The sequence below is a fragment of the Neophocaena asiaeorientalis genome, unplaced genomic scaffold, assembly GCF_003031525.2.
Source record: "Neophocaena asiaeorientalis asiaeorientalis breed wild unplaced genomic scaffold, Neophocaena_asiaeorientalis_V1.1 scaffold113, whole genome shotgun sequence".
Lineage (NCBI taxonomy): Eukaryota > Metazoa > Chordata > Mammalia > Artiodactyla > Phocoenidae > Neophocaena > Neophocaena asiaeorientalis.
The window spans coordinates 4204617-4230330 of record NW_020172316.1 but is presented as its reverse complement, the minus strand read 5'-3'; the positions used below and the strand labels follow the sequence as shown (position 1 = coordinate 4230330).

The following is a 25714-nucleotide window of genomic DNA, read 5'->3' as shown; positions in this document are numbered from 1 at the left end:
ACCCCAGGATGGGACAACGTTTCTGACAAACACTAATGATGATGTAGTGTGCAACAGAAATTTGATCACAATCACCTGGTTTCATCACCTTGTGGTATTTTCCTTGGATCCTGGATTTTGTTATGGAAATGCACAGACTGTGCTGAGGAGGAAAATCTTAGCACACTCTATTCCTGGCAGGAAAGGCTGCACACATCACTGCCCTGAGTACTGAAACACTAGATGGTGTGAGAACACACCAGCTCCGAACGTGACATTCTCCTTATTCACCATTTTGGTTCCTCAACAGATATGAAAACTATGCCATGGCAACAGTTTACGGGCGAAGGAGTTGCTAAGAATTTTTGACTAAGTGATGACCTATCTGTAAGCACATCTACGGCAACAAAAACACATGCTAATAACCTAAGATACAGAAAATAAAACCCACAGCATAATTATTCCAGAATATGCTCAAACTATAATGTCTTGTCCTGAAGGTTTCATTTGTGTTCAAAATCTTTTTGGGAAAAAAAAATGCAAACAACCCTACATTTAGATGATCTTGGTGATAACTTGCTGTTTAGACCGTGACTATCAACAAACTCTTATTTAAAAACTTCAGACTCCAAAAACCGACACCATCAACTTCAGAAATTTCTGTAAGAACCTCCACAACTTCGAAGTTCCCTATTTAAGCAATGGTTTATACAGTGCTTCTCAAACTGACCTCCAGATGATGCTAGACCTTCTATGACACGAACCTAATGAGCTCTGCTTTGCTTTATCTATTGGGAAGGGAAAAGATGCCCTTGGAAGGAAGAGATCAAAATTACAAAAACCACTGCTTTAGTACGGTTGTTGGTTCAAGTAACTGTGCTCTCACAGTGCCCAGTGTATTCAGAGATACTAGGATGCTTGAAGATCAGGGATCCATCCATTTGTTTAGAACGCTCTATTTTCAGTGGACACTATGTTAAAAAAACAAAGGCAGTAACCTACAGAGACATGCTCAAAAGCCTTAGTATATTAGGATTTGGACTCTTCCAAAACATTTTCCAAAAAGTTGTTGAAAGAACTTTCTAAAAAATAAAAGTGAGGTCTTCTTCTGCTCTTTAAGGGGATAGATGAGCTAAAATTGACACAAGTTCAATTTCCTTGTAATGTATTTTACAATTACATTATTTTTCCAATACATGCATGCAGTTACTACCTATACAAGATTATTATAATCTATCCCAGGTAATTAGTGCTGAGATCAGCAATTTAATGCCCTTTGTTTGCCAAATTTTTGTTTTCCCAAGGACCAATCCCACTCTATAAAGATGTGTTTCCAGGATACATATAATTACGCTGGGTATAACATCTGTTGCTTTGCATGTTCAGAGGCTTACCAAACCAAGGTAAGGACACGCTTCTACACCTATTTTAGGAGGATGACTGAAGTATTAAAAGCTTAAAGATTCAGCAGAAATTTTTTTTAAAAAGGCAGTATTTATCAAAAGCAAAAGCTAATTCTAATTTAAATATTTCCAAATAGAATTAACTCATTTCAGCCCTTATTTAGCTAAATGTTAACATGGTGATTATATCATTTTTCAATTTATGTTTCCTATGATTTCATATAGGAATCCTAGTGACGTTTCTACTTCAGTTATCTTTCAGAAGCAGACCATCTAACCAAAAACAAACCCCCTTACTCCGGGACAACAGGGAAAATAATAATGGTGACCTCTTTTTTGTATTTCACCCTTTCATAGCACAGTGGATTTAGATAACAGAACAGCATTGCACTTTCAAATGTAGGTCAGTACTCTGATTGTACCACGAAAGTGAATTGTTCAGACTTAAATAAAGCGGAGCAGTATCAACCCAATCACTTTTCTACGTGGCCTTTTAAGGCTGCCCAATAATATGATAGTCCTAAGAACTTCCAAATATGCAAATATTTATTGGCAAGATTTACCAGGAAGATACAAAATGAACACGAATTTCAGTACTGAAACCTGAAATAAGCCCTTAATAAATGGGGGGGGGGAACAAATCCTACACGGTCATCTCTCACCAAACATTTGCAGTCATAGACAAGAATATTGAAGTTATGAGTTCATCATGTTTTCAGAAAATTTTAGGACAAGCAAACTCATGAGTATCAGTGTATTCAGATGTATTTTACAATCTTTGAGATCTGCGCTTACTATTATATAACTAAGATTGCTATTTGGCCTGCATTTAGACTGATTAGATATGCCAAGTTCACACAGATCTAGAGTTGAGGAAACCTACTTAAAATGTTAAAAAAAATTTTTTCCAAATCATTTTAATATGTTTTAGCTCACTTGACTCTTCTAACAATTCTTATTTCCTAGCGTTATATATAGTTTGATGTAACCAACCATACATTAACTATTATATTAAAAATCAAAAAGAAACAAACCAAAAAAACCTCACCTGTTAACAGGAATTTGGAGGGAAGGGGTAAAACCCACTTTCAGGATTGGAAAAGATTTAGCTAAAGGAGTACTACAGTAAATCCACTTGTTTTGGACTGAATTGTGTCTCTCCAAAATTCATATGCTGAACTCTAATCCCCAGGGTGACTATATTTGGGCCTTTAAGGACTAATTCAGTTTAAATTAGGTCATAAGGGTGGTCCCTAGTCTGATAGGACTGGTGTCCTTATAAGAAAAGGAAGAAACACCAGAGATCTCTGTCTCCATGTGTGCACAGAAGAAAGGCCGTGTGAGGGCACAGTGAGAAGGCGGCCATCCATAAGCTAAGGAAGCGAGGCCTCACCAGAAGTCAACTCTGACAGCACCTTAATCTTGGACTTCTAGCCTCCAGAACTGTGAGAAAAAAGTTAATTTCTGTTGTTTAAGCCACCTCATCTGTGGTATTTTGTTATGTCTGCCCTAGTAGATTAATACACCTTCCTTCTTTAGCTTGTCCTAAGTTTTCATTTCCTCTATAGAATCTCTAAATTTTCTACACCGGGTGGTGACCTTCTGTCTTATCACAACATCAAGCAAAGTATGGCAAACAGAGAAATGAATCATTTTCCTTTTTTCCCTTCCAGGTTTCAATATTTCCAAATGTGAACACTGAAGACTATTGAATGCCAAATGGAGAAAAAACTTTAAATAATTACTTAGGTTATCATTAATTAGAATGCTAGAGTTATATTAGGAGGACACTAAATTATTTTAGGTGGGAATTAATCAGGATAGCAAGGGATGCAATGCAGCCCAGAAACGACAGATGAGGGTAACTGAGAAACTTGTGTAAGATTTGAAAGTGCAAGTGCCATTTACAATATTTTTCATTTTGCCTTCATACGGGATCAAATACAAAATCTCTCAAGAGTCCTTGCCATTTTTGCTCCCACTCGTTCTTTAAAAGTTTGTACTGGAACTAGAAACACTTCCTCCTTGAGCTTCAAAACTTAGGAGGACCCAGCATGGCTACACCTGAAAAGTTAAGGGTCAAGACTGACTCAGGATTAAGTGGAGAAACAGGTCAGTTTGAAAAGGTTCACCAAAGTCCAAAGGTGACCAACTAGAAAAATGGCCCTTCATCTACCACCACACCTCCCCACCCCCACCCACACCCCCAGTCTCCTGCTAATGCTGCTCCTAACACAGCTCTTGCCTGGGAGCTCAAGTTCTGATTTAAGGGGCTGAGGGAGGGCTTTAAGAAGGTCCCATATGGAGGAAGAGTTTGCCCCAAGCAAAATGTTCCCCCTTCTTACCACTCACCCTAATGCTTGTCCTCTCCTGCACTCACACATGATTTAAGAGTCTCAGAAAAGGGCTCTGGAGTATGGAAATCAAAAAGAGAAGAGAAAGAGAGGGGGACAGAGCTTATTCTGGGAATTTTTCTTAAAGTAACAACTAGACATTTACATTTTGCTTTTCTGCTATTTCATTTTAACCCTAACCATTTTTAAGCTAAACCATCTTCAGGGCATTAAAATACCATTTCGTGAAAGCATTTGTCTGAAATTAAAAATATGTGGTACTGAATTTAGTATTTTGATGGCAGAGTTAAATAAAATTATACAAATAGTTTGTTTATATTTTTTAATAATTTATTGTGAATATCAACATATCATCATTTAAAAAGAAAGTTTCCACAGCTTCTGTTGTTCTTAATTAGTTTCTGTATCTTTGCCTTTCCCAAATCTAAAATAAGTTCCTGGTATTACATTGGTTTCTATATTATCATCTGTAAACTTTGAGAGGCATTATTAAGATTCAGTGGTTAACAGAACTATTTAATTTGGAAATATGTATTAGCCGAAGACACCATTAGGTTTATTCTCATATATCGGGATCAGGGAAACAAAGGAAAGAAATCCAATTATTTAAAACAGTAATCCCTTAACACTGGGATTTTGTTTTAATTATAAAGAGTGTGTCTTATTAGAAACAAAACAAAGCCTTGTCCTTTAAGGGAGAAGCCCCATGCTTCTCTAGTGAACATGCATGCAAGATTTCCTAAAGAATGCTTCAACAAATTAATTTTGCTATTCTTCAATTTCCCGTGATATAACTGACTTCTTAAAAAGAGCGTCAAGTAAACAATTATGAGCCCACCTGTTCATGATATCATACCAGACACCATACGAAGTTAATGAACATAGATTTCATGTTGTTTCCCGCTCCACTCCACCACTGATAGTATGACAAAATTCTCTGCACTAAAAACTAACAACAAAAAGTATAGGCAGTGATAAGTATTAAAATGGTAATTGCCAAATAGTCTTTATCCTTCAAATAGGACTCCAGATATACCCAGTACCTGAAAACCCTTTTCATGAATGTCTTCCCCCATCCCCATGGTTCCTCCAGTGCCTTGCATAGGGTAGAGGTGTCAGAGGGGTAAGAAGCCATGACTTAAAGTAAATGGCCTGCCCTACAAGAGGCAAGAAGAGTCATTAGGGACTTCCCTTAGTTGGTTCTACTCCCATGATACACAGAGCAAAACTAAAACACTATTTGAGGAAATTACACCCCCTTTGGGTCCAGCCCACTAACCCACTTAAATGGCTCAGTGTGGAGCCCAGAAGGCGGAGGGAAATCTTTCTTTCTCGAGGGACGTTGAGGCTCCTGGCTCTCCTATTTCAGACCTAAGAGAAAGCTATTTAGGTACTCAATACAGCCTCATTTGGGCTTTATCACTGAAACTAAAGCTTTCAGTCATCCTGTCACCCCTCACAGAATTGAGTTTTGGCATGGAAGGCACACAGACATCACCAAGGCCAAAGCTGAACCCAGGCAGGTCCAGCACCTAAGGTTACCTGGCAAGGGCACCAGCTCAGTTTCAGCCAAGAGATGGTAAGCAGGAGACAGAAGGTTGTCCTAATGACAAGTTACCCAAGGGACAAAGAGAGAATAAGAGCAGCAAGGGCTACTGAATGAGCATGGAGATATAAATGATGACACACTTCGAGTCTGAAGGAGTGCAACAGCTGATACATAGAAAGCAGATGAGTAGAAAACAAAACCGAGTGTTCTATTATCTTAATAACATAGGCAAGATTAAGGACTATACCTCATGTATATTTACTTTATTGGGTTTAGAGTTGGTATCAAGTATGTAGGTAATACAAAATTTTATAGACAATGTCCTCTGATACAATAAAAGGAGTTGGAAAATCTATTTATATATTTTCCACTGGAAAACATGGACAGATATTGCTATTCAAAGTCCTGTTTTTCATTTTGTTGATGTTCCAGGTTTGTTTAAGTACCATGAGTACATGGTCATATTGCTTTCTTTGAATAAGTAGCTATGACTTAAGAAAGACATTTGAGAAAAGAGAGGAAAACAAATTCCAGACAATGGGAGTCTGTGACCATTGCTTCTTAGTCAAGGTCATACCAAAGCAAGTAAAAGAAAGGATCCCACCCGTAACATAATCATTGGCTTATGTTCTCTAAAGTTTTTGCAATCTCCTAGAGGAAAGATTTCATAACTTTATTGAAAGTTCATTTCCTCTTCCTTTGTCTGCCCTTACACATCCATTGAAGATTAGCAATTAGCAAAGGATATGAACAGACCAATGATACACCACAACTACTGCACACTTTTGTAAAATTGAAAGAATAATTTCAGAACCATCAGAAAACAATTTGGGACCTAAAATTTTGGATGCTAAAGGATCCATTAAAAGGACACTTTTCTATTTTAAAGTATCAATGACACAATCATGAAAAGAGATTTTTAAAATAATGTGCACAGGCAGTTCAATTACTTTCTGAATTATGTCATAAAGCTGAGTCAAAATGTTGTTAATTAATATCAGTAATAAAAAAATAGAAAGTGAGCTTATTCTAATGAAATACTGTAGATTTCACATTAAAAAGTGACTGACAGGTCAAATTCTAAAAAAGAAACTGTAGATATCACCACAAAACTAGCAGATGTTTCTTGGGGTCATTTGTACAAAAACATAAGCATATGTTAAAGAAATCTGACACTATCATGGAATCAGTTGGTGTCTAAAATAATAGCAGCTCCTTATGGCAATATGGTAATATCCGTATCAAATGCACAATACATTATGTTGCAACAGTATGTGCAGACAAAAGAGCATCAGTGGCAGCAATAATGACCAGTGCTTTCATTAAGGTGAAAAAATAAAATTAGAAGGTTATATCCAGGGCATAATTTTATTTAACAGTAAACTGAATGTGATAGACAGTATGTTGAATTTTCTGAGTTTCCATTTAACTGATTTTATTGAGATTCTCATAAAAGCAGAATATTAACCAAATAAGAATACTAAAGTTTTTCTACGGGCCTCCAACATGGGTTTTCTTCAGTCTACCCTAGAATACTGAAGATAGTTATTTTCAAAGCTAATGATAATACTTGGTTAGTTTAGAATATGACCAAGAATTCTTCACTTCAAAATCAATGGTTTCAACCTGGTGTCCTATACTCAGTAAAGAAATAGGTAACTGCTGAATCTTTTTAATGTAAAGCAGCACATAATTTAGTAAGTGTATTATCAGCTTCAATCTCAGAAGTCTAAGATCCTCTAGAATATTCCTTGTTACTAGTCATATCACCCCGAAGTATACAATGTACACAACGAACGGATGCTAATTAAATGTTAATGAACAAAGGTCTTTGAAAAGTCAAAATGAAAAGGCATTTCATAGCTTTACATTGTTGGGACTCATGTTGCACTCTAGGAAATTTAGATTTGCAAAAGCACTTAGAATTTCAATGTACATATCTTCCCATGCAGATGAAGTGGATGCAAAGTGAGTCTGTACACACCTAACAAAGTATTCAAGTACCAAGAAGATTTGAGTAAAAGAGGTCCCCCCATAAGATGTTTCCATGGCATGAAGCTCAATAACAGAGTAGGTTTGGTCCCAGTGTAAAACATTCAAACAATATGGAAAATGATAGCTTTGTCTTCCATTCAGAAGCTAGGATATCAAGATATTTTTCCCCAAAATATGAAAAATGCTAATTCAAAGAAATGGAAATAATGATTTTTAGAGAAGGATGTATTTTTACTTTTAAAATGAGTGTATTAGAAATCAAATCTCATGACAAAAATGTATCCACATTATTTAGTTTAAATATTTAAATATTATCTAAAGTAAGTGGGCTATGAATGGGACTTCAAAAATCCATTATATTCACCAAGATTTCAACTGTAGCAAGTTTTCATCTGTATAATGAAAACCACAACAAAACATACTATCTAGACTTTACACTTTCAGTACATGAAAACATGCCTGAAATATAAAGAAACCAGTACACTCTAACAGTTGTTCAATTTTATTGATCCTATTCTTCCTGCACAGATGGGCACTAGAAAATACTTTGAATTATGTGTTTGTAACATTTTACTAAGCTTGAAAGTTTAATTTGGAACAAATATTATATTTGCATTAGACAAAAAGATTTCATGAAATAAATGAATTTTTTACTTTAAAATGATATAGAAACAGTTTTTATACATATAAAAATTGACATTTAAAATTATTTCACTTTTTTTTATATTTCAATAATACCTAAACATTATGGTCATACAAAGATCATAACTTTATTTACCAATTTTTAATGAATAGTGTTTTCTGAAAATAGCTTTAAACTTTTTTCCAAAGTAGCCCCAACCTAGTAAGAAAGGGCACAGAAGGAGAGCCCGAGGCTCATGGAAAACATAGATCTTAAATTTGACAGGGTTCAACTTATAATCCTTCAAGAGCAATTTCTCAAGCTTATGCATTCTTCAAGCTTTCCATTTCCCTTCTGTTTGAACATTTTGCTAGTCTTGGCATATTTGATTCTTGGTAGAATACATTTCGAGTGAGATAATTCTTAGATTGGCAAAATAAGAAGCAATTTTAGCTGTGTTCATTATCCATTCCATTGTCCAAGCTAAAAATCTCAGCTTCACCATCGTTTCTTCCCTTTCCCTCAAACCCCACATCCTCCAGGTTCTATCTTTGACAATATCCCTTTGCACCTGGCCTCACCTCTCCTCTCCATTCTCCCAGCCTAATACACACCATCTCCTGGATCTTCTGGGGTACCGGCCACTGAAATGGACTCCATTTATAATCCATCCTACCCCTATGGTTGTCTTTCTAAAACCCAAACTCACTTACTTTAAAAAACAAAAACTTGATATCCTCTGACACTCGGCCTTTGCCACCCTTTACTCAACCCTCAGTTTAAGACACCAACTTCCCGGCATGATATTCAAGGCCCTATGCAAACTACTGACTTACACAAAGGACTATCATCTTCTCCCATGAACATACACTCTCCCCACAGGCTATGGTCTTATTTTCCACAAAGGTCAAAGCATTCTTTCCTGATTTTTCCAAAATATTACTTCCTATAATGGTTTCCTTATTCTTTTGTGCCGCCAACTCCTAATCATGCTTCAAGGCCCACATTCAAGTTTACCCTCACACCCCTCTGCAGCTCTCCCTGACCTCCCCCGAGCCCACTCAAACAAAATGATTTTCTCCTTTAGCTACATTTCCTTGGTTCTTTATAATGCCTTGTAAGTAATACCTCAATGGCACATAAAATAGACTACCTAGTTATTTTGCTGATAAGTCTCCCTGCAGATTGTGAATACTTTGAAGCAGAAATTGTGTCAAATTGATTGTAGCATCCCTGAAACCTATGAGATACCCTAGCACATAATAGTTGCTCCCTGATATTAGGAGGAATAAGCTAAAAAAGTGAATTATTTAAAGAGGAAAATTCAAGTTAAAATTTTGCCGAGATACCATTTCTTATCTCAGATTGGTTTTTTACAACAAGGTCTGAAAATATACTCTTTTGAAGAAACTGCACAAAAACAGGTACCCTCATACAATGACAATAGAAAAGCAAAACAGCACAATCCTTTTGAGGGAACTTGGAAATATTTAGCAAAATTATATAGGCAGAAAGTAGATGGGAAACCTCTGTACCTTTCACTCAATTTTGCTGTGAACCTAAAACTGCTCTAAAAAGTAAGTCTGTTAAAAAATTATACAGATATTTATTCTTTGAGTCAACAATTCCACTTCTAGGATTTTAGTTTATTCCAAAATAAATTTTAGTAATTTATTCCAAAAATATACTAAAAAAAAAGACATGACAAGGATTTTTTTGTTACACCACTATTTGCAATAGCAAAAATGACTGGAAACAACCCAAGTCTTTCTATAGAAAGATGGTTCAATAAACTATAGTACACAATAGATTACTGTGCAGATATAAAAAGAAATGATGACTCTCGCTATATACCTCTATCAAGTGATATACCAGGTACACTGTTAATTCAAAAAAAAAATCAAAGTGCAAAAAGCATATACGGTACACTACCAAGCACTTAAGAAGATGGGTAGGGGTGAGGTAAGGAGAATAATATATGTACATGTTTGCTATATAAGAATAAACCAAAAAAATTAAAAAGGCTTACCAATAATAGGAAGGAAGAAAAAGGGTAGAAGGGGCACAGATAAAAATTATACTTCCCAGGATATAGCTTGTTTAGCTGATTTGATTTTGGAACCATATAAATATTTTATATAATTATAAAACAAAATTGGAATAAAAAGAGCAGTGCCCAAAAATAAAAGCAAAAATGAAACAAAATATTGATTTGGAGGCATAATATCACAGATAGGAATGATTCCAAGTGTCTTTAAGACATAGTAATTTGACTATACATAGCATATACTCTAAGTGGTATGTCCCTAAGAGCTACAACAAAATATTACATAATGATCTTAAATGGCTCTGATTAATTATACTATTGATGGTGGCATTGGTGTTGGTATTCTGTGATGTACATTTATTGCAGGATAAGGCAAATCAGTAATGATACTGTTGCAGTCAGAACACAGGATTTTAAGGGTAGGAGCAAGAAGACGAAGTAAAAACCTTTCGGTCTTGAACTTTAACTGGAAATAACAGCAATGATTCCATGGTGCATTTTTTCCTTTCGGAAAAAAAAATACATACTTCCTAGCTCTGCTTTCAGAAAAACCTAGGAAACAGGACCATATAAGGGAAGTTCTAGCAATGAGCACACAGGTGCTCAAATTGTGGTCTCTAAATACCATTAGTCAATTTAAAAAATTAGGCTTCCTTGATGATAGGCATAAAATGTTCAAGATGAGCCTGGAATATCTTGCCACTCCAGAAAGCAAAGAAGCTAACAGAGACAGCTGATAGAACGTCAAAATGTCTCAGAAGTCAGCCTGAAGGGGTCCCCATTGGTCCAAAAATCTAGAATTGGGGCAGTCTGAGAATTAGTAAGAACAGTCATTGCTGTGAATTGAAATATATTTAATATATTTAAATAACTGAGCTCATAATGGTAATAATAAACGTTATTGGTCACTGTGGCTGCTGTGATTTCTCCCTTTAAGAACTTGCTTTTCTGCTGCAATGAATGCAGTTAGCTGACAGCCTCCAGCTACTGGTGCCTTTAGGATCCACCTCAGCTTCACTCTTCCCAGGCAGCCCCCAGTCTATGACTGAACACAACTAGATTTGGCCATTTCTACCTAAGACAGGACCCCTAATGAGCAATCTTTGCTCCCAAGCTCTCACCATAGGTAAACAAAGACTTTATCACATAAGCACCATAGACTGAGGTTCTCCCTGACCCTGCCTGCTTCATCCCCTCTTTACAGGTGTCAGACTGGCATCACAGTCTGAACATTATCCCTCCCAACCTGCTTCCTGCCCCTTTTATCTTTCACAGACATTCGCCCCCAACAAACCTTTCATTTTCCTATGAAAAACTACAGTCCAGACAACCCAGTTTGTTCAGAAAATAAGTTATAAGGAAAAAATTTTAAATGGAGAGGAATCTGTGGATTCGAAGATATAAAAGACATAGCAACCAACTGCAATATGGACCTTATTTAAACATTGATTTATACAAAAAAGAGAAAGAAATAATCAGGAGACAATGAACACTAACTGAATATTTAAGGATAAAGAGGATTATTTTAAATTGGAATAGTGGTATAGTGACTATACTGGGTATCATATTGTGTACTATATTTTTTTAATCCTTATCTCCTAGAGATACACGTAAGATGTTTATAGGTGCAATTATATGATGTCTAGGAATTGCTCCCGATTATTCCAGATAGAGGGACATATGGGTAGGGCGTAGATGGAATAAGACTGGCCTTGAAAATTGTTTAATCTCAACGTGTCACATAGAGTCTCACCACTCATTGGGTTGAACATGGAGGCTTATTATATTATTCTTTCTACATTTGGGTATGTTTGGTGTTTTCCACAATAAAAATATTGGGTTTCAAAAACTTTGTCCCATTTGGTCATTTACTCAGGAAGTAGAAGTGGCAAGAGAAGTGGAACATGCTCTCTACAGTGGAACTGTCAGGAAGGTCTGAAAGAAGTCAGATGATTTTGTTGTATTAAGGTTTATTATTCTGATTTACCCCTTAAATTATTATTTCTCATGTCAAATTTCATGTGCTATTTCTAGAGCAATATTAACAGTGGAGATGGTAGGCATTACTATCTAACTCTTATTCTAGATATGAAAATAAAACTTTTAATGTTTTACCACTAAAAAAAAAAGGTTTATTGTTTTGGTTTGGACCATGATGCTGCACTGTCAGTAACTCGGACATCACACAGACTCTTGAAGGCATTAGGGAGAACTCTTCCTTACTGGACTGAGGAAACAGCATAACCTCCTGGGTACAGTGTAGACTCTGGAGTCAGGCTGCTTAGCTTGGAATCCCAGCAACTCCATTCCTAGCATGACCTTGGACAAGGAACGTGACCTCTGGGCCCTAGAAATAAAAATCCTGTCCGGACTACATAGTCTTGTTGGGAAGATTAAACAAGATAAGACACTTAGCATAGGACCTGGCAGCGTAAATATCAATAAACGTTCACTATTTTCTGTCGAACACCAGACACCAATGCATAGCAGCAGCAGTAGTTTCCAGAACACTGTTTCTGATGAAAATCTTGGAATGTACATAGGAATTCCCCGATGCCAGCTGGTACATTATTTTAGACTTATCTGTAGGCTTACCATAAGTCCATAGCACTATGCCAAATGTTTTTTAATATATGCATACCTGCCCGCCTGCTTGCCTGCCTGTCTCTGGATTCTGGCATCCATTATACTAAGGGTCCTCCACTTCTAGTTCACATGCCAAAAGTCAACAGAAGGTTTAATTCCCTTCAAACTCCCACTTCCCTCCCAACTTTCCCTTTTAATTCATCACTTACTGATCTTGGAAAACACAAGAGCATATAAAAAGCCATGGCTACCAAGAGTTTCTTCCCTTTGCCCACCACATACCCGACCAGAACTCACTTGCTCAGCATACGCTACCCCCATCATTGGCATAGTACTTCTAAAATTCGGGCAGGAATACAGTCATATGGAAGGAATTAGAGAGGCCTATGCTGAGGACTTTGATGATGTTTGTAGATTTGTCAATATTTGAAATGTAATCTAATAACCTAGTCAACTAATGGACTAGGCAGGATTAGCAATAAGGTTCAAAAGGAGCATTCTAGTACTGAGATCACAATGAATTATATATTCTATATCCCTGGCCCTTTAAACAAGGATGTAATTTCCCAAATTACAGAGGGCACAAAAATGTCCAGTCTAGGCAATAGCATCCTCCTGTGTACCCAACCTATCCGTTGATCCCTATTATCTACTGCCGTGGCTCTTTGGTTCTTTAGTTCCATCATGTTCAGACTCCTGCAGTTCACTTCAGGTCCTCCTGCTATGGCGGATCCCATCTGGATCAGCCTCTACCGACCTTGATCCAGTTTATCTGATTTGCAGTTTGTACATCCCTTGCCTTCAATTGCAAGTACCACTCCCCACTTCTAGGGGGATATTTTTGTGCCAGTTGCAGCCTCAAATACCCCCACGTGGAGGAGACCGAGAGGAAGGGGACACAAAAGTAGACCAGTTTTTAAAAGTGTCTGTCTTCAGATGGTGCCACATGGCTGTGGTATATTTATGAACAACACTGGGATGCAGACTTTCATGGGGTCAAGGTACGCAAGCTAGGACAGTTATTTCAAATTTACTATCCCTATAGTAAGAAACAGATTTTTTGCCAAATTTTAGTTTAAATAAATCATGACCGTGAGGAAAAAGACTATGGTTTTAACAGACAAGACTTCAATTTTACTGTCAGCCAATTAATTCACAATAACAAAAGCATGTTTTTGTACTCACAAAGTACGTTAAAGGGTTCTGCCACTTGGGCATCTCTGGACTCAGTTGTTTTATCTTTAAATCGGCAGCTCAGATTATATGGTCATATCAGTTCTATGTTGGGATTAATTACTGAAAACTGTACCTTACTATAAAGATGCAAACCCATGCCTGGGAATAAAGGGAATAAACATTTTCAACTCTTCATGGGTCTATGCATTAGAGCTACGTTGTCCAACGCGATCGCCACTAGCTGCATACGGCTATTAAATTTATTAAAATTAAATAAAATTTTAAATTCAGTTCCTCAGTCACACTAGCCATATTTCAGGTCCTCAGGTGCCCCAAGTGGCTGGTGGCAACCGTATCGGACAGAGCAGATACGGAGCATTCCATTAGTGCAGAGAGTTTAACTAAACAGTCATGCTTAGAGATTCATTCTGTATTTCGTTTTCCTGTGTGGACCAATTTAAGGAAAAGCTAATATTTATACAATATGAGCTTTATACAGTATTTATACAATAGCATAACAGACCTGTCAAAGCGTTTTAAAACGTTATAAACATTACACGCAGTTGTCTGGTAAGCTTGATTTTTCGCACCCAGTTTTTAAAAATTCCTTCAAATTTGACAGCTTAGGAATACACTAATAATTTTTTTTAAGAAGTATTTTTCTTCTTCATATGTAGACTGGTGAATCAAAGCATCACGTTTTACTGAGTAATTAGTCCTTCAATAATTCACATGAGTAATGGGTCACTTCGGGGTTTAACCCCTGCTTCCATTATTTCTGACCAACGGTTTACCGACAGATGTCTCACTTTGGATATACACAACAGAAGCCTGGGATCTGTTTCATGTACATCTGTTCCCAAACAGCTCAGGCAGATTAATACTTAGAATGGACCCAGCTCTGCTAAGTCCCGTGTAATCACTAACTCTTGTTGTTTTAAAATTGACTGGTTTTTTTCTCATTTTCACATTTTTCCACATTACTTTTCACGTTGCAAAGTTTCCAGCAAATGAATGTCTATAAAAACTTAAAGGACAAGAAAATCACGAACTCCCTTATAAAAGAAACACTTTCAAGACCTTATTTTGAAGCCCAGCTTTTTCAGGTTTTTCTGGTTACTGCTCTAATTAAGCTGAGCTCAAAGTCGTGGTAGGAATCACCCTTTGAAAAAACACAACATGAAATGGTATAACCTGAGGTAGTAAGTCTAAGAATAATAAGAGAATTGTAAACCATAACTAAGATTTGAAACCTTCACCGTATTTTTAAAAATATTTAAAACATAACATTCTCATGCTAATCGAACATATTGTAAGATCCTTGCCCTGAAATTTAATAAGAGGGTACAGGAAATGAAATTGAAGAAAGGATAAGCTAGTCCTTTTGTCCATCATGAAAAAGCTGCTCATGACTAGCCTTATCCCACTATTTTCTATCAGAAAGTGGTTTCTTCCTTTCCAAAGACAGAACCTGTGCTGAGGTGACTGCCCACCTCTCATTATTGTGTCTTGAAGCTAGGGAAGGGGAGCAAGAAACTTGGCCCGTATTTCCCAGGCAGTTCTTCTAATTAGAAATTCATTAGGGCTGTGAAGCTCTAGGTGTAAAATACAAGTCTTCCACACACACCTGGCAGCTGATCATTAAAACTTAACTCAGGTTTATTACGATGTCCTAACACCAAAAGTCTATAAAAATAGGTATTTTCTTTAAAATGCAACTTCAGAGTTGATGGTTCTTAGAGATCATATAATGTAAACGCCTCATTTTGCAGATAAATGAACTGTCACTCAGAGCAGTTAAATGACTTGCCTTAAGTCAGTTACACCCGTTAGTTGTAGACAAGACCTCAGGCCCCTTGGTGCCCACTCCTGAAACCCTTCCTACACCAGATGGGAGATTACAGACAGCCGGAGTGGGGGGCCTGTAAAAGATCCTGTAGTGCTTTTCATACTTCAAGGTGCTATTCATTAGTAAATGATAAAGGTGCCCAGTGTGAGATAACAGAGACTTGTGGGCATTTGGCATTCCAGTCATAGAGATCCCTAAATTAATCATTCTTAAGTGTACTAAAATATGAGCTTAACATAGTCTAATGCTATGCATTACTGACTCTCCCTACCAGTAGCTTTTCCTTTACGGGAAAATCTCATAACCAGGTCTCACAGTACAGTAAGCAGATTCTGCATTGGGGATACACAAAAATGCTTGTACCTTCTGTTTCCATCTAACGTTTCAAATAGAAGTTTACCACTTGGTAAGCGCACGTTCCTAGAAGTCTGTCCTCGGTTGAGATTTAGAACAATGCCAACAGGCCATCAGTGATAATTTTGAAAATGTTGAACTCTGAAAATATCTGATCCAGTAACGAGCTAAGGGCTAAATGACAAAATACACATATTGGTCTATGGCATCTGCCCATACCCCCTTTCTGAGTCTCTTCTCAATTTCTGACACCTCACGCCTGGTCCCAGGCACCATGTAGGGGGCTAACAACACTGTGGTCTGCTCTGCCTAGACAGGGTCCCATGACCCAGACGTGCCTGACCTTTCTCATTTGGCCTTAAAATCCTCATCTGACCCCTCTCCCATTTCTTCACGAAAGGTTTTGCTCTTTCCTAGAGCACAGAGAGCTAACTTGGTAATTAACATGAATAAACTCAAACGATTCCACAAGTAAAATGACTGTAATTTGAGATTCCAATAGGAAGATCATTAGGTACCATGGCAGGCAACAATGAAGATATTTTCTGAATGGCTGATGCCCTTTTGTGTATACAGTTTGCTTACAGATGTGACATACTGGTCAATCTATGCCCCGGTCATAGATTGCTTTCTTTTTCCAACTTACAGCTGAGCAAGATGGAACCTTCTCACCATGACGCTCACAATGGAGAAGTAAGCCAACATTAGCTGAAGAATGTTTTGTAAAAAGAGTTCTAATGCTTTAACAAAAGGGGAGGGGGATACTCTTACAGATGATGAGAAATCACTATTAAGTAGCAGTGTAGTACAGATTATAATGCAATGGGCAAAACTAAAGTTCATGAGACCAATTAACAAATTCATTCACCTAACAAATGTTTATGTCAGGCACTCTTCAAAGCGCTGAGAGTAAACAAAACAGATGTCCTGAACATCTTCCCTCTTCTCATGTAGATCCCGTCTCTGGGAGCTACACCATCAGTTCCCCCCAGTTCTGAGGCCTTCAGATTTGGTCTGAATTATACAACCAGCTTCCCTGGTTCTTCACTTTGCAGATGGCATAGAGTGGCATATCTCAGCCTCCATAATCCCATAATCTCCAATTCCCATAATCAATCTCCTCAAATATATATTGTACTGTGTATTTTTTTCAAGGTTCTATTTCTCTGGAGAATCCTACTACATGTCATTATAAATAAGCCAAAACCCATAGAAGGCAGAACACCAAGAGTGAGCCCTAATGTAAACTATGGACGCTGGATGATAATGATGTGTCAATGTCCATCAGTTTTAACAAAGGTACCACCTTGGTGGGAAATATTTATAATGGGGGAGGCTATGCATGTGCGGGGAGCAGAGGGCATATGCACCTTCTGCTTAATTTTGCTGTGAACCTAAAACTGCTCTAAAAATAAAGCCTATTTAAAAAACAAAAAACAGCTACTAAGGCACTATGAGGTTTAAAAACTGAGCGGTCTTGCAAGCATCTCATATGATGTAATAATGCCCAGCAATCCGACCCCACCCCTACCCTTTCCTGGGACAGCCAGGCACCGGCCAAGGAGCAACAGACATGGTCTCCTCCACTACATCCTCCCACACCACGTCCTCCCAAGTATGGCAACCTTAAGGTAGTTTTTCCTCCATTTTCTGGACCAATTTCAATTGTCTTTCACCACGCACATCTAAGCTAATTCCACATCAGAGAGTATTTCTCACATTTAAACATCTCTCTCAATACCTCCTTTTCTTTCCCCACTCTTATTATTTTACTAAGTAAAACATCTCTTGGTTCCTCCTACAAAGAGTAGTGCTTACTAAGGTGCTAGGCTTCTGGACCTCCAATTTTCGGGGCCCGAAGTGGTTTGCATACTAGGTGTTAGTTACAAAGAAAGGATGGTATATCTAAATGAAGGAAAAGAAAACCAAAGTGTTTTAGGTCAAAATTAAAGATCAACACTTGCAACCTTTAGAGTTATAACTGTCGGGATGTCTTTTTAAACTCTACAGCCAGGAATGCTAATTAAGACTATTTTCCCTCCATCACCACTCAGTATATAAAAGAGCATTTTTTGTCTTCATGCCATTATTTGACTTTTCGTGTACCGGTATTGCAACACTGATTTGAATATCTCTCGTTGCACAATGTCTCATTTTATTCCTATAGTATTTCAGCTTCATTGTAGGTTAAATCGACTCTTGTAGGCCAATTTAAACTCTAATGGTAAACTTCTATGTCCCCAAATTCAAACAGACTTAAAAACTAAACAGAATAACTCTACGTCCATATCCCTAGCTTTTAACTCAAAGGTTCTAGAAAATACTCCACAGCTTGGTTTTCAACACACCTGAAAACATTTTTAATTAAAGTCAAAGGCAGTTTTAGTTAAGTGGGCCAGCAGGACACCTGCAGCAGAAGCAGAATTCCCACTCACAACCAGCACTGGGTCCCTGACTAGTCTGTTTTGTTCGATTTTTGTACACAAAACTTTAAAACAGTGACATTTTTCTATTCTTTGAGGTAAACAGCGCATTGTGTCTTGTTTTCCAACAGGGGAAGACATTTTTTTAAATTTCGTAAGTTAGCATTTAGAGGGGACGTGTACCACATCCCAAGGTTTTCCCCTAAATCATCTCTAAGACTTGAAATAGTTCTATTGTACAGAATTATAACACTTTCTAAATAAAGGTTTAGGTCAAAAGGCAAATGCACGTAAACAACAAGATGATTCTAAAGTCAATATTGAACACCAAAAGTTTCTAGACTGACCTTTAGACTTGATTCTAGACAATGGCAAGGAATGTGAGGGATAGAAAAGTCCAGGGAGACCAAAAGTTGGGGTGAAACTTTCAGAAGTCAGCAAAATGAGAGCTGGATTTGAAACCCACGTGTAGGTATACTCGGTAAAATGCTTTTACTTTCAGCGTTACCTTCAGAAGTTGACGGAGTAAAACTTCAACTTGGAGGGGAGGAACAGGTGACTTTCCTACATCTGGAAAACACCTCCCCTTGCGGGGCTCAATTCTTTCTTCGGCGTCACAGAGCAGAAGCAGAGTGTGACTTAGGTCCCGGGATGGCACCCCAGGCGGAAAGCCAGCTGGGAGAGGACAGGTAGCGGGAGGCCCCTGGGGGCGGCGCGGGTTCTCGCCCCCTGGCGGGAGGGAGGAGGCGGCGGCTTCTGGACGCGGTAGCCCGCTGTGGCAGAGGCGGAGCTTGCGGAGGGACTGCGCCGGGAGGAGGGTGTGGGGCCGGGAGAGCGAGGAGGCGCCGCGGGGGGCGAAGACGCCGGGACCTTCTAATTGGGACCACTCACCTGTGGGGCGCTCGGGCTGGATGGGCTGCCACCTCAGGGCCCGCTCGCTCAGCACCACGTCGCAGCTGTCCCTCCGGATCTCAAAGATGCCCCGGAGCAGAATCAGCTCGGCCGCCGACTCTGGCTGCTGCCCGGACGCCCACAGCACCGAGGGCACGGCGTCCGCCGCCGGGGGCGCCTCCTCCTCCCGGCAGCCCTCCAGGGCGCTCACCCTGCCGCCGCGCCTCCCCCGGGGCATGGCGGAGCTACCGGCTGGGCCCGAGCCACGGGTCCGGGGAGGCCTTTGGGGGAGGAGGTGGAGCCCGCGGCAGCCGCGGCTCTGGCTGCGTCCGGCGCTGCCACAGCAACCGCGCGCCGGGCAGAGACCCAGAAGGGAGGCGGGGCGGGGTGCGCAGGCGGAGCCGCCCTGACCTAGTCCAGCACCTTGGCCCGCCAGCCTCCTGCCTCTGCCACTTACTACAAAAAGACCGCAGTCCAGGAAGAGGAATAAGTGGCTCTCTCCACCTAGTCCCTACAGTTGCTTGACATTTTGCGCACTGCGTTACCCGCCAAAATATAGGCCAGCGCTTCTGAAACACTGACTTGCATACTCACCCCTGGGCATCTTGTTAAAATGCAGATTCTTATTGAACAAGTCTGGGATGAGGCCCCCGACACTGTTTCTAGGAAGCTCCCAGGTAACGCCGCTGATCCTCAGAACGCACTTTGATTTGCTAAGGGTATAACCCTCTGTTTTTCCACCTTCTTCCCAGCGGGCTTTCCTGGAGCGCAGAGGTCGTGCTTTATAACCTTGCTTGCATGGCCCCAACAGTTAGCTGAACTATATGCAGCTGGTAATAGAGAACTCAGTTCCCAAAAGCCCTGAGAGGACGCCAAAGACAAGTCCCTGGTTTACATAGACAAATTTTCGTTCTGACAAATTTAATGTTAAAGGAAGGTGCCTCCATGCTGTATTAAAGGTCCTACTTTTCCCCAAGATACTCCTCTGCAGTCTTGTCTCTGCCTGGATCTGACTTTCCCTGGAGAGAGATCACAAGAAGCAGGGCTTGTTCTCCTGAAGACTAATGCAGCGTTACCTGGAAATGGAGAGAGCCCGGGCCGGGGCGGGCGTGGGAGGGTGGGGGCGGTCAATCCTTCACTTTCTCGCGATAACTGAGATTCATGAAATTAGCTGTTAATTTGCAAAGCACAGTCTGGAGGCCAATGGTTCTCAATCACTTTAGAGTTACCTGGGGAGTTTGCTTATAATCCAGATGCCCAGGCTACACTCAAAGACAATGAAATTGGAATCTCTGGGGGATGGGACCAGACTTCAGGAGTTTTTAAAGCTCTCCAGGTGATTGCAATGTTCAGCCAGAGCTGAGTGCCGCTGCTTTAAGCAGTGTATTAACAGGGAGCTGACAACTTGTGAAAGTGAGTTCTCTGGTAGGAGGAGCCAGAGTGGGAAGTAAATCAGCAGGCTTATTTTTTATATACATAAGGCCAGAATAATTGCATTGAGAAAAATTTAGGGAGAGGAAATTAAATTCATAGAGTTGTGAATCTAGTTCCACTATGCTAGTGCCTGACCAGTAACTTCTGGTAGGCAGCCACTTCTCTTTCTGTCCTCACCCCTCGTCACACTGCAAAGTCAGACAGAAGAGCTAATGGTAGCAGGAGCATCTCAAGGGTCTCTGCTCAAACTTAGATTTCAAAGAAACGAGGATGGAGACCACAGACCTAGCCAAATCCCTTTCAGACACAAAGCGCCTGTGTGCCAGTTAAGCTAGGACTCTTACTGTTTAATGCTCTGAAAACAAATACCCAAGCTTCCAGGTGAAGTGGGGAAGAGCCTCAGTGTGATCTGATTGCAGCCAGCTGTTTCTTGGAGCAGAAGTGCAGCTGCTGTTAAACCTCACGCAGGCTTCAGGTGGCTCAGCTCAGCGGTCATTAGTGGGGAAGGCTGGTGCCCTCCGCAGAATGAGTTGCAGTTCTGGAGTCAGCATCTTGTATTCACAGCTGTCAGGCAATCAACACAATTAGAGCTTGTTGGCATTTTAAAAGCTCACTGAAAGCCAGGGCCGATAGGCCAAGGCAGTGGCTACTTCTTAGGACATTTGCAAGGGGCAAGTTGCCATTTTTCAAGCTTCAGTCAAGCCAGACAGCCAAAAACATTGGCTTTGGCTTTCTTGAGGATGAAAGTACTGGCTATGTTCCATTCTTTCCCTTTGATGAGCTGTTCTCTTCTAGGATTCTAAAGGTTGCAGTGCCCTGGAGCTCTATCCACAGGATCCATCTACACGAGCATCAGTGCCATGGCTTTACATACTATTCAGGGCTCCTCCAGTGATGTCATCAGCCCCAGTCAGTCCCCTGAACTTCAGGCATTATGTCCAACTGCCCACCTGACATTGCTAGTTGGCTGTCCAACAATCATCTGAAACATAACATCTAAAACCAAACACAGGATTTTCTATCACAAACCTGTTCCTCCCAGAATGTTGCAAATCTCAGCAAATAGTGTCATCAAAATCCTTGACATCATCCTCATTTCCTTTCTCTGTAATGAGAAAAAAGAAAAATTCATGACATATTTAATGTCTGCATGTCAATCTATATTTTGGGTGAAGTGAGCTTTAGTTGCATCCATCTCTCAGTCATTTCTGATGCTAAATAAGCACATTGTCAAGGGGTCTGCTTCCCTCTCATGCTGAATGGAGATTTTGTCAGAATGTTCCTGCAACTCGGGCTCGTACTGCCTAAAAGGTAGAGGGCCATATATCCCTACAAGAATTACAGAGAAGCGAGAAAAAATTGTAGAATCCCACCAAGTCAGAATATGACATCTTCTTCATATGCCAGTTTTTTGCACTCACATGGAAACTCTGTTTAAAATGAATTGCTCAGCTGTGTTTTAGGACACATCTCAAATGATTATGGGATGACAATGACCATGTAATCTCTAGCTTCTCAATAAACAATAACAATAAGTAACAGAGGAAAGAAGAATAGGCACTTCTTTCCTTTCCCTCAAGTTTTTAAAGCCCCATTTACAGGTAGGTACTATATTCATAAACTTGGAGCAATTTGAAATGTATTTCAACCAAATAGAGAGCTTGAAACATTCTCACAGTATCTGCTAGCAACACTGTAGTGCAGAATCTTAAGTTAGGTATAACCAGATACACAAGTAAAACACAATTTAAATCAGAAACATATGCTCATTTTCTAGAGCTCACACTATTATAACTGTGAAAAAGGCATTATACTGAGGAGGCAACATCTCTTCCCACTGTTGAAAACAGCCCACTGCTTTCAGACCTCTTACCCGTAGGCACCAGAGAGTTTGGCACTGGGTTCGGTCTTTCATTATTACATCATTTTTGTCACCATTTTGGGCATGTCAGTGTCCTAGTCCCAAATTTCCATGACAGCCTCATCCCAACAATCTATGGTGTCCTCTGTTGCAGGCTCCCATTCTTAGGACGTCCTCTGGACCTTGTAGAACTTCTTAAATGCTTAAACTCAAAAAGCACTCTTTCAGAACACAGACTCTTGTTCTTTTCAAACTTGGATATGCTTAAGAATCTTTAGTTTGTTTTAAATGTAAATTCCCAGTGTTTACCCCCCACTGATGCTCTGAGATTTTGAATCTGTAACTGAACTAATCCTAGAAACGTGTGTTTTAAACAGGTACAACAGGTGATTCTGTATGTTTTTGACAACATACACACCACTTTGACAATCAGTGAGCAGATCCTTCCTGTTTGTCCTGCTCTTGACCCCTGCCGTTTTACCACAAGGCTTGTCCATTTGTCTATCATTTACAAGTAATAGAATATCTAGCTAAAAGTGTTTCAAAATACATTTTACTTCTCATGTAAACAGAGCTCTGGAGTCAGGCTGTTCCGGGTTGGCCTTTAGGAAATTGAGGGCTTTTTAACAAATGGGACCTAAGCAAACTTATAAACTTTTGCACAGAAAAGGAAACCATAAACAAAACAAAAGGACAACCCACAGAATGGGAAAGAATATTTATAAATAATGCAGTGGATAAGGGCTTAATCTCCAAAATATACAAACAGCTCATACAGCTCAATATCAAAAAAACAACCCAATCAAAAAATGGGCAGAAGACCTAAATAGACATTTCTCCGAAGAAGACATACAGATGGCTACAGGCACATGAAAAGATGTTCACCATCACTAATTATTAGAGAAATGAAAATCAAAACTTCAATGAGCTATCTATCACCTCACACCAGTCAGAATGGCCATCATCAAAAAGTCTACAAACAATAAATGTTAGAAGCGGTGTGGAGAAAAGGGAACCTTCCTACACTGTTGGTGGGAACGTAACTTGGTGCAGCCACTATGGAAAACAGTATGGAGGTTCCTTAAAAAACTAAAAATAAGAGTTTCCATAGATTCCCACAATCCCACTCCTGGGAATATATCCAGAAAAGACAAAAACTCTAATTTGAAAAGATACATGCACCCCAACATTCATAGTGGCACTATTTACAATAGCCAAACATGGAAGCAACCTAAATGTCCATGGACAGATGAATGGATAAAGAAGATGTGGCATATATATACAATGGAATATTAGCCATAAAAAAATGAAATAACGCCATTTGCAGCAATATGGATGGACCTAGAGATTACCATACTAGTGAAGTAAGTCAGACAGAGAAAGACAAATATGATATCACTTATATGTGGAATCTAAAAAAATGATACAAATGAACTTATTTACAAAACAGAAACAGACTCACAGACATAGAAAACAAACTTATGGTTACCAAAGAGGAAAGGGGGTGGGGAGGGATAAATTAGGTGTATGGGATTAACAGATGTACACTACTATATATAAAACAGATAAATAACAAAGATTTACTATATAGTACAGGGGACTATATTCAATATCTTGTAATAACCTATCATGGAAAAGAATCTGAAAAGGCTTACTTTGCTGTACACCTGAAACTAACACAATATTATAAATTGTTTTTTTTAATTGAAACTATATTTCAATTTTATAAAACAACAAAAAAGAAATCAGGGGCTTTTCAACTTTCTGTTTTGCTATCCCCAGTTAACAACAAGGACCCCACAGGTGGCTCCCAGATGGCTGCATGGTCCCTAATCATATATCATCTCCCCAAAATGTCCAAAAGCAAGTACAGAAGTGGCAAGGGCAGTTTCTATCTGTGCACTTCTATTTCTATCAGGGAAGAACATGTTTTCCAAAATTCCACCCAACAGATTTCCTCTCAGGTCCCATTGACTAGAATCGGGCAAAATGCCTGTGCTCTAGCTTCCAGGGAGCCTCAGAACAGTGTTTTCAGTCTGGAAGAAGTTGTGGATGACTATTGTTTAGGCAACTAACAGTGTCATATCTTCTTTTTCTTCCAAGCTATATCATTTATGCCTAACAAGACACACACCCCAAACTTATTGACTTAAAGCGATGATTATTTTTTCTTGTGATTCTGTGAGTTGACTGAGCTCAGCTGGGTAGGTTTTCTCCTCCATGGAGTATCAACTGGATGCAACTGCATTTAGCTGGAAGCTCAGCTGGGGCTGAAACACCCAAGATGGCTTCAATCACCTGTCTGACATCTCAGTTGAGATGGCTGTAATGGCTGGAGCCTAGCCGGGCCTATCTCTTTACATTTGGCTTCTCATTATTTGATTGTGCTGTGGGTCTTTTAAAGCCTAGACCTGGAACTGACATAGCATCACTTTTGCCACTTGCTATCAGTCAAAGCCAGTCACAGAGAGAAAGGGAAATAGAGTACGCCACTTGGTGGGAGGAGCAGCAGTCACATTAAAAAGGGTACATATATGGGGGCAGAAGTCACCTTAGCTGATAGCCCAACATAGTCCTCCCTCTGGCCACAGTGGTTAACATCCCTCCCGTATATAAAATACACTCACTCCCCTTCAAGACTGCTCAAAATCTCACCTTATTACAAAATCAAAGTCCAGGATCTCATATATGAGGTTCTTTGGGTGTGCTTCTCTTATTCTAGAAACTGTGAACTAAAAATATGTTATCTTCCCACACACATCAACATACAATGATGAGACAGGCTGGGGGGGGGGGGAGACCAGAAAACACATCACAGTCACTGGTCCATAGCAATTCTGAAATCCAAGCAGATATGTGTTACCAGTTCCCCATACTCTGAGAAAGAAAATGTTCCTTATCTTTCATCCAGTTCTGCTCCTTAGGAGTGGTCCCCTAATTAATTGTTCTCGGCAGCTGTTAGCTCCAGCCTCTGGGTTTTTGGTTCTGCCCTCCATACCATCTTTCTTTTCAGTAAGAAATGGGTCTGTGGTGGCAGCTGAGTAGTTTTTCAGCCTTTTTCTATCCATAAAAATTTGGAGGTCCAGAGGCTTAATTTGGACTGTTTCTGTCTCTTTTGGTCTAAGTGGATATAACTCCTTTAGTTATACTTTGCCACAAAGTATTTCTTTTACACAAAGAAAACTCTGTGA

General features: G+C 39.5%; 1 protein-coding gene across 3 annotated transcripts in view; it reads right to left on the bottom strand.

Moving 5' to 3' along the window:
- The window catches only part of CERKL (CERK like autophagy regulator), a 142538-nt gene extending 123072 nt beyond the window's left edge, over positions 1-19466 (bottom strand). For all 3 annotated transcript variants that reach the window (XM_024766478.1, XM_024766483.1, XM_024766489.1), the window contains exon 1: positions 19229-19466. In XM_024766478.1, the coding sequence (XP_024622246.1) occupies positions 19229-19466 (238 nt within the window). The remainder of the gene's footprint in view (positions 1-19228) is intronic.
- Between the last annotated feature and the right edge of the window lie 6248 nt (positions 19467-25714).